This window comes from Uloborus diversus, chromosome 9 (assembly GCF_026930045.1).
Source record: "Uloborus diversus isolate 005 chromosome 9, Udiv.v.3.1, whole genome shotgun sequence".
NCBI lineage: Eukaryota > Metazoa > Arthropoda > Arachnida > Araneae > Uloboridae > Uloborus > Uloborus diversus.
Genome location: NC_072739.1, coordinates 127,612,955 through 127,623,740, shown reverse-complemented (window position 1 = coordinate 127,623,740; position 10,786 = coordinate 127,612,955). Strand labels below are relative to the sequence as shown.

Here is a 10,786-nt window from a genome sequence, read left to right as displayed (position 1 = left end):
GTTCAGTATAACATATTTCAAGTGTTTTTATTAATGGTTGAAAAGTTTTCATTTAGGCACTGAATTTTCTGTAAGTGAAAACTCTCATATGAAACTAGAATTATTACAAAGACAGGTTTTGTTCCTTGATCTTGTACTTGTTTCATTTCATACTCATAGTTTGTACTAACTAAAAGTTTTTTTTTTTTTTTTTTTTTTTTTTGCTAGTCAAAATTAATCAGTTTAAACCAATATGTTGCCAGCAGTCCAATTATGATTTTTTGTTTGTTTCAGGTACACCTTCCGACTTTCCACCAAGAAGTCCATTATACCACGATTCTCCTCCTTCTTTATGCCGACTTCATTGAATCGTCAGACAAGTATCCACCTCCTGTTATACACTCAAACAGCAAAATCTTGGGTGCCTTACAATAGACCACAAATGCATACTACTAGCTTTTGTAGCCAACATTCTTTGAATTTAGTTGATGGAAGTCCTACATTTAATCAATTCTATGAAGCACCACAACCGCAGCCCAGTTGCTCTTTTCAAGATAGTCACATGACTTGCAGTATAAATCACTTATATGTGAACAATCAGCTGAAGAGGTCTAACTCGCTGGATTCTAAATTAAGTGAAATGTGTAAAAATGATTCATATCGCACTTTTTCTTTCTATCACTCATTCTGTTAGTCCGGGTTCTGTGCAGCAGAAGAAATACAGTATAATACTTTGCCTTCCAACTTTAAACCTACCTTCACTAAGATTATGTTGGATGATGAAATGACTAAAGGTTGGGATACGTCAGATACCAAAATGTTTTGAATCAAATGCTGATCAAAATCATCATTTCTCTTGGTCCTATATATCACCTCCTATTAAATCTGATGTACTAACAATACTAAAAACAAGATGCTCAAGTGATCCCTGTAGCCAGAACAAATTTCCATTGTACTATTGGAAGAGGTGGTTTGAACCAATTCGAAGCATAAATGACAGTTCAAAAAATGCAGTAAATGTTTTTGTCTTCAACATCAAAGTACTAAGGTTATCCCTCATTGTTATACATAACATATTTTTTACTGTTTTCTGAGAAATGTTATCCACTGTATCTTTAACAGCTAAAAAGTATGTTAACTTTTTTTTTGCCAGAAATTTTTATAAAATATTTTTTTCCATTCTAAACATATTGGATTCAGATTTAAATTAAATTCAAAAAATGGATGTAATTTTTCCGAAGCTTGATTATTAATTGGTAAGAAAATAAGCAAAAATAATTAATGTGCTCTTTTTGTATTTTAATGGGACATTAAAATTTGGATACGTTTTTTACTGCATTTTTAGGATAAATAATTTCTTAATATTGATTGTTATTTTTTTCTATTGATTTGTTATTTTTTCTATTGATTTATGTTTTTTCACTTGCTATTGAAATATTTCAAAATTAATGCCTGAAACGTGCATTTTTCAGAACTTGCTTGATTTGTTATGTGATTCAACGGAAATAAATGTTTACCGAAAAGTTTAAATTGTTGCTGCTTTTTATAATAAAGCCTTATTTTTTTATAACCATTATGCTATGAAAATATTTTTGAACTTTATGCATAAATTGCATCTTTATTGTTCATACAGGACATATTACAGCTTTTTATATTATGTAACATTATTCAATTTCATTGTTGATTTTAAAAGTCTACCGTTTCACCTACTTGTAAAAATTTTTAACTATTTTCGTTCTATAATTTAAAAATTTATATTAATTTAAACTCATTTATGATAAAACATAGTTACTAACCATGTGCTTAGTTTTGTGTTACATTTTAAAGTAATTTTGAAAGATATTTTGACAAATAGTTCAATACTTGTCAGCTAAATTTAAATCTAATCTTTATTTAATAAGACGTGACCATACTAAACTATCATTTAAAAAAAGACGTTATATTGTGTAATATTGATTCTAAAATCTTTCGAAAGAATAAGAACGGATGGAAATGTTTCAAACATTTGAGGAATCAGCAACTTTATGGGATAGCGTTTTTTCTTTTTTTTTATAGTTCATTTAATACAAACCATCATCAGAATAAAATATATCATAAAAATTTAAATAAACTTGAAAAAAATATGTGTTGCGTTGGATCCAAAAATTATGCTGCAAAATTTCATTTTTGCCGATTATTTAACATTTCTAGAAGAAATTTAAATTTTAAGCACAGAAATATTTGAGTTTACACTTCAAATTGTCACATTTAGGTATTGTGTTGAAGACTTAAATTGGATAAAACAAGTTGCTGGTTCCTACTTTGTATGTTTTATTAATAAGTGTTTTCTTTCTAATTTAATTGTAACTAATCCTTTGTGTGTTTCGATATAAGGAATGATTTGTGATTGTGTTATATTTCAAGCTAATATAAAAAATATATGTTGCTTTTAGAAATTGGGACTCTTTAAAGGAAAAAATTGATTTTATATGTGTAAGGACTTTACTTATATGACTTGTTAGGCTTCATATTTTATGTTAATAAAGATTTGGCATCATTGTTTTATTTAAATATAAGTATCTTCAGTACCACTACTTTTCATTACTGTTGTATTTAAGGTTATGAATCCTCATATATATAATAGCAAATGATCGAGTAACACTGGCGTCGCCAACAATGAACAGGGTTCATACTGAATTCGGATGAAAAATTCCATGACTTTTCCAAGACTTTTTCATGACCTCATTAAATGAAGAGAATGGTACTACTTAATGTCAAACCTGCCAATTTGTGTAAGTGGGCATTTGCAAAACTTTTACATGAATGCCACTACCTCATCAAAGCACTTACTTGACTAAAAGAATATCAGTGCACACTGCAGAAACTAATAAACTATAATTTGTCTTTATCATATAAACTTAAGTACATAAAAATATAGTGAATGCAATATACTGATGTTCAAATGCCTAGTAATTATTTAATAAATAGGGCAAAATATTAATGAATGGGACAAAAGTTGAATGAGTTATTACTAAGTTTCCGATCACAAATTTACTTTTAAAAAAAATAGTGCCATTTGGTGTCAAGTCTTCTAATCATCCATGTAACTTGACAGTATTTTCATTCATTGAAGTAAAGTCATGTTAGTCAGTAAATTCATTTTTCTGAACCAGCAATATCACAGCTGGCCACATGGATCAATTTTGGAAGCTGCACGCCGGGCACTACTGTTTGACTATTAGAATTTCCCTATTTCTATATTCTATCGCCTGACTAAAGTCTTCATTTTCTAAAGCTTTCACGAATTAAGAAACTCTGACAATTACAAGTGGTTGAAATAAACTCGGATGCAATTAAATTACACTTTTTTAGTGGGCGTGGTAAAATCAAGAACATGCTAAGCCCACTACTACAGAATGTAACATAAAAGAAGTTCTAAAAATAATGGTGATTTCAAAATTAGGGGATGTCCCAGCAGTAAAATCACATAACAAAAAAAGGCGGGCAAATGTTACAGAAGGGGATGCAATAGGATTTCTAAACTCAGATTTGTTTTTGAGATCATTCACTTTTCGAGTATTAGTTTTTTACATGCAATACAGTTAAATCATTCTAAATTTTAATTCTCTACTGTTCTTTACTACTGCCCAAGACATTTTTCCATGACTTTAAATAAATTTCCATGACTTTTAATGAAAATATTAATTTTCCATGACCCGTACGAACCCTGAATGAAACTCGCGCCACGGCATGATAATTTGATAAAATTTTTTGCTAATGTTTAATATGCAGAGAAATATTGTGCCTTTATTGTGACAAGGCTCAACTGGATCCGGTAACTTAACTGTTTTGCTGGTAAGACTCATTGTAAGAGAATGAAGAAATGAAAACCATTAACGCTATCTACTGGAGTTTACCTTTAATTCACTGCTGTTAGGGTTAAAATTTCAACCATCAAAATATCACCAAAACAGCAAGAAATAAATCAAAGGTATATAATCAATCAATCAATAAATAATTAAATAATCATTAAATAATTTAAATTAGATAAATGATTTAAAAGCTATAAAATACTCACAATTTTAAGAATAAATTATTAAAAATAAGCTTTAAATTATTAAAAATTGCTATTGTAGGAGAGGGCCAAAAATCCTCTTATTTTATTTTAAAGCATTCATAAATGTCATATTTCCTTTTAAATGAATCCAATTTGCATTCTATGGTGACATTTCTTATTTTACTAAAATAAGGTTTATTAAAACCAATTAGTGCAGAATTGAAATTTGGTATTAAGATTAACTATAGCTGAATTGTTTATTGCAGAAAGGGCATAAGTCACATTTTTTCAAAATTGAGTTAGCTGTGGTTTTCCCATATTTGTATGTAGAGACATCGAATGGGGTAGCAGGGAAGTCGATCCTTGTACAACAAAGCACTTTATTTTGGGGTCACATTTTTCGTTTAGTGCAAAAATATGTCCAGAACTTATGCCCTTTCTGCACTAATCGTGAATATAGGAATAGTAGGACGCAATGGCAAAATCATAGAACTAGATTTTTTGGCGTAATGAAGTAAAAACAAATTACTCCTTTGATCTAGCATAATTTTGGTAATGATAGGTTCAGCAGTTCAGAGGGTTAGGGGGATTCGAAATAGCAGAATCCAAATGAAATTCGCCAATTTTTCAGGAGTTTTATTAACATAAACCTAGGAGCAAAAAAATGTATGCTTTCAGCGAGATATACGCTGGTCAAAATAAAAACAACACTGCAGGAGACTTTTTCAAGAAATAACATTGAAGAAATTTACCAAGATTGCTGATGACTTTCCTCTGAGAGGACATTGTTTGTCCTTTGCGACCAGGATTTTGGGACAGTAAAGCGAATGTTAAACAAATATGACAGATTACAACCACGTGAAATCCAATCTTTCAGTGAAATTACATCAAGATTCACCGTCAAATCTGTTGAAAACAAAGAAATCTGTAATTGCTAAAACAGGTGCCATTCATTTTTTAAGAGGACTTATCTCTTAATTGAGATTTTGAAAAAAGATTCTACTGGGCGACAAATGTTTTCAATTATCAACATTCATGATGTTTAAATATTCGATAGAACATCAAAGGAACGGTTTCAGGCTAGCATTTTATAGACTGTTTTCAAGAGAATATTGCAAAGTGACGGCTGTCGGCTGAACTATCTTTGCCAATATTGGGTATAATGGGCAAATTTTCATACTGTTCCAAGAACTAACAAATATCAAGCTGATTCAGTGAAATTTTGAACATAGTCATACTAATATGTACATCGAACTTGGTACACAAAAGTAGACAAGAGAAGGATAGAAAAAAAAGATTTCCTTGGAGGATGTATTTGATGAATATAGTTTTATACACATGGTAAAAGTTTTGCTTTTTATCTCAGTTTGTTAGTTTTTATATATTTTTGTTACACCATACTTTATTATTTCACTAAAACAAGACGACAGAAAGAGGAAAACACGATGTATTTTCTCAGAAAATAAAGAATTCATGAATGTGTTCTTCACTTATTATTTTTGTCACTTTGTTATATTTTTTATTGATTCGCATTTTCATCATTCTAAACTAGTTTTTCAGGATATTTATTGCAGAAAGGGCATAAGTCCAACTTAAAAAAAATTTTGAAATTAATTTCAGTGACAAAATGAAACGTAATTTTAGGTGAGGTAATGATCCCACTTGTGGCTAGATTAGTCATAAAAAATTACGTAGAATTTAGTTCACTTCTGAATGAAATAATCACTTTTTATTGATTCCTGAAAAGTTGCATTAGTTGGACTTATACCCTTTCTGAAATAATCGATTCAGTTAAAATGGAATGCATTTCATTATCTTTCTATTTTTAGACAATTTCAAGGTTTTATCTAATTGTATCTAAACCAAACGTTTTATTTGATCTCCATTTCTAAGAATTTTTTTTTTAACTTATAAAAGTAACATCGTAAAGTAACATCTTAAAAAAAATGTACGACGTTTACATAAAAATAAGGCATTGCAGGAAGATCGTTAACTAAATTAGACTGGTTCCTCAGGATGTGGAAAGATTCCCAAAACTCAAGATCTAACGAATTGGGGCATTTTTGGATAATTTAATAAGAGTTAAAACCAAAATAGCGATTCGAATCCCAACAGTGTTGAGCAATACTGGATTTATTCAGCTGTTTTTTCACATAGCTTTGATGTTCTTTTAAGTGAAATTTCAAAAAACGGCAGGTCTGCCCAGTGTATCCTAGTCCGCAATTGCAAACAATTTTATAAATCCCCAACAATTAAGAGAGTGAATAGAATCTTTAAGAGAAGAGAGAACGAAAGTTTATTAATGGGAGAAAATACCACTTGGAATTGGAATCGCTTCAGAATCTTAGCAACCTGAAAACTAATACCAGGGAAGAAAGGCAAAACAACTAAATTCTTAGTGTTAAAAGTTCTATTAGAAACAATATTTTGAGATTTTTTGCAAAGTTTTTTATAAATGGAATTAACTATGGTGGGCGAATAGTCTCTATCAACAGCCACAGCTCTTAAATAGTTAAGTTCCGCATTAAGCAGCTCAGGTGAAGAACAAATATTCATTGCATGTTGAAAGCTGAAGATTTTTGATTAGGAGGGTGCGATGATCATCTATGTAGGGGTAAGGAAACAGCAAAAGGCTTGCGATAAATCGTGGTTTCGAAACCGGACTCGGTTCGAGAAACGAAAACATCCAGAAATGAAAGTTTTTGAACTATTTGCATTGTTTATGGGTTTTCTTGAAAATTTATTACTTAATGGTTTTTTCCTGATGGAATTATATAATAAATTTCGGCTCCAGGCGATATTTTGTATTTTTTGTTTTGTTAAATTTCTATTTTTTGGTATTTATATTGTCTCCTGTTCACCGTGTTGCTTTTCTCAGATGACTTTTCATCCAGAAGCTCACACGTCTTTGCATTGAAAAAGGTTGTAAAGCTTTGTAACACCGAAACACGAGTCTACTGTAGTTGGCATTTTTTGTGCCTCAAAATGTTGGATAACTGATTATTTTAAGCCATACTTGCTTAATGAAATTATTACTAAGTGTTTGTGACGTCTCAAAATATTTTGGGATAAATAATGTAAGTCTAATTCATGTGCTTCTATGGAGAAAGTTATCTTTACTAATATTATAAAGAGAGAGGACGAACTTTTGTGTGTTTATATGTTCGAGGTAATCTCCGGAACCACTGCACCTATTTGAAAAATTCTTTCACTGTATGAAAGGTGCCTTCTCAATGAGTAACATAGGCTATAATTCGAAAAAAATCCGATAAATAGTTCTTTTTTAATTCCAATTTAGGTGCAAATTTCACGTAAATTGCCTATTATTGGCTATTAAAGGGGTGAAGAATTACTTGCACATGTTAATATTATATATCGTTGAAAAGGGTAGAATTTTCCGCATTCTAAGCAATTTGTTTCGATGCTCTAACTTCATTACGACGGGAGTAATTTAAGTTTTTAGCTAGAACTTTTTTAGGCTTAGCTGAAATTTAGGCACTACTCTCTTCATTAAATCTATCAGTAAAAAGTGAAGAAATTGTCCCACAGTTTTCTTTTTGACACCATTGAAAAAAGTGACATTTTTTACTCCAGAAAAATCTCGACCTCTGGTCGAAAAATTAGCTTCTATCTTCAAAGGAAAAAAAGTTACAAGTGTTTTTAAATCAATTTCGAAATATGTCATTTTGATTCAGGTTGTCAACTATTTTATTTTAACGTTTCCACGGTTGGCTTTTTGAATACATTTTGAATTTCAATTCATGTTTCCATGGTTACGCTTTCAAAAGCCATCTTTCGCATTTTAATTTCTTAAAAGTATTTTAATATCTGTCATCAATGTTTGGAAGGGTAATTTTGCATGGTGTTTTTTTTTCCTTTTATTTAAGCCTGATTGTTGAATATATGTCACTCGACACAATTTATATTCTCAAGATAGACCGGGCAAAGCCGGGAAACACAGCTCTTAATATATAAAGATGTGAAAGCTACTGTTAATGTGATCATCTACTTTTTTGTTTGTTTGGCGAAACATTTATTATTCCGAAAAAAACATCCGCTTCACTCCCAAAAGGACTGGCTTCAGGTAGCGTGGTAGCTTGGCGTGTTAGGCCCTGAGTTGTTCACTCTAGGATTATTGTTTTAAGGCAACCGTTAATTAAATTCATTGTTTTCGCGATTTGTTTTGAAATTCAAGAAACTTTTGACTTGTTTTTATCCGAGTAAAATATACGACATTTTCTTTTTTTCTGATGATTACTTTTGAATGGTCCACGGCATGTTTTTTTTTTCCGTTAGACAGATAGATTGTAATAGCGTGGTTGCTGGGCAAGTCTGGCGATAAACAATAGAGTTATGGAATTATTTTTACATTTGAAAGATATTATTTGATGTCTTTCTTTGTTTATTTGGCGATATATTTTATAGTGCAGTAAAAACCGCTTCACTCGCTAAATAGCGTTTTAAAGCAAATGTAAATCTAATTTAATCATTTGACAAAAAGTTTTAAATTCCAAAGAAAATTTTTTTTTTTTTTGAAAACGTGAGTACGCATTTTATACAAAGAAAAATGATCATTTTACATCAGCGGGGAGGGGGCGTCATTTGTTTTTTATTCAACGAACCTCCATTAAACTTTTAGCACGGGCATCGCTGTGCGGGTACTGCTAGTTGTGTATAAAATTTATCAAAATCTTAATAAAAACCTGGGTTAAGTTGCTACATTTACATAAATTACCACTTATCTGCTCTCAGCAGCCCTAGCAAAATCTTGTACTTTCTCTCGCATTTTTTTCTTTTTAGCTGCGGCTAAAAGTCCTATGGTTTTAAGTTCTCTCCCCCCCCCCCACACTTTTCAGTCCCAATCGCCACCTGTGTAAAGTTACATGCAAATGCAGTGTAAAGTTATATGCAACTCCAACTTGCATTTTTAAATTTTTTTTCTCTTATAGTATTAACTGGAGAAACCACAATTGGCAAGCAAGAGATGTTGCTCAATGAAGAAATTTATTTAAAAAAGTATCAAAACTGTCTGCAAATTTGAAAAATTTTCTGCAAACGGCATTTGGACATGTTCGTCTATATTATCTACGTCTGCCTTTCATAAGCTATATTTTTCTACAAAGGATAGGTTTCAAGTTTTTGGAATTGAGAATGGTTTAAGGAATGAAATTTAGTTCATTAACTTTAACTTGATGTTTTACAACACCCTTCCCATTGAAGAAAAGTTGACAGCTTATATTTAAAAATTAATGAATTTTGGATTATTTCTGTCTAGTTATAAAGATATCTTCTAATGCAGGGCTCCCAACACATTTAAGCCACAGAAAAGGGTAAAAGAGGACAGGTCAGGATTAAAAAGAGGACCTTGGGAGGACCATTCACAGTTAAACCCAGGGAAGCACCAACGTGCAAATTAGCTGCCTGCTACTAAATCCGTGAAGATAATTCATTAATTAATCATAATAATGATTTTTAATGATACAAAGTGTATCTAAAAATTTGTAAGAAAGAAAATATTTCATTGAAGTCGCGCACCACACCCAAAAATATGCAAATGCTACTTAAGTGAGAAACACACTGAATGTAAATGTGAGCCTGCTTTTACTGAATAACTTAATATAATCAATAAATGTGCTAGTTCAGATTCATACAGCAAAATTTTGAAATTGAAAATACTCATAATGAGTATTTTCGATAATAAATAAGGATATAAAAAAATACAAAAGTATAATTCAGTTTTTAGTTATCTTTTTTACTAATAATAAAGCTGAAAGTCTCTCTGTCTGGATGTCTGTAGAATCTCTGTGACGCGCCTAGACTGTTCGGCCGATTTTCATGAAATGTGGCACAAAGTTAGTTTGTAGCATGAGGGTGTGCACCTCGAAGCGATTTTTCAAAAATGACGTTCGTTTTCTATTCCAATTTTAAGAACAAAATTATCATAAAATGGACGAGTAAATTACGAAATTATCATAACGTGGAACCATAACATGGGCACAAGCCAATTGGCGAGATACGAAGTTATCATAACGTGAAACCGTAACATGAGTACAAGCAAATTGGCGAGAAAATTCACCATAGATCATTTGTAAATATACAGGCGAAACAAAACCTTTTAATTTTTCTATTACGGGCAAAGCCGTGCGAGTACCACTAGTTACTAATAATAAAGCTGAAAGTCTTTCTGTCTGGATATCTGTGACGCACACAGCGCATAGACGGTTCGGCCGATTTTCATGAAATTTGGCACAAAGTTAGTTTGAAACATAGGGGTGTGCACCTCGAAGGGATTTTTCGAAAATTCGATTTTGTTCTTTTTCTATTCCAATTTTAAGAAAATTTTACTGAGGAAATTATCACAACGTGGAAGAGTAAATTACGGAATAATCATAACGTGGAACCGTAACATTGGCGAGCAAATGAAAATAGCAAATTGGCGATAAATTCATCATCCATTATTTGTAAACATACAGGAGAACCAAATGACCTTTTAATTTTCAACTACGGGCAAAGCCATGAGGGTACCACTAGTTTAAAAATAAAATTAAATACTATAATCTGGAGTAGCACACGTCAAAATAGCTTCCAGTTTCCAAAAAATATTAAAATAATTACAAGATGCAAAAGGATTGAAATTTCAAACACGAGAATCAAATTTTCGCTAAGTACGTTCACTGTTGGCATGTTTTCCAAAAATATATTTTTTTTATTATTTACTAAAACTAAACATAAAATATGATACTTTAAGATAGCATATGTGAAAATAACATA

The 10,786-nt window shown here is 31.1% G+C and overlaps 1 protein-coding gene across 1 annotated transcript in view; it reads right to left on the bottom strand.

Annotated features, from left to right (window-relative positions):
- The window catches only part of LOC129230481 (probable ATP-dependent RNA helicase DHX35), a 21,736-nt gene extending 20,806 nt beyond the window's left edge, over positions 1 to 930 (bottom strand). The window contains exon 1 of the mRNA XM_054864883.1: positions 883 to 930. Within this exon, the coding sequence (XP_054720858.1) occupies positions 883 to 930 (48 nt within the window). The remainder of the gene's footprint in view (positions 1 to 882) is intronic.
- Positions 931 to 10,786: the final 9,856 nt, after the last annotated feature.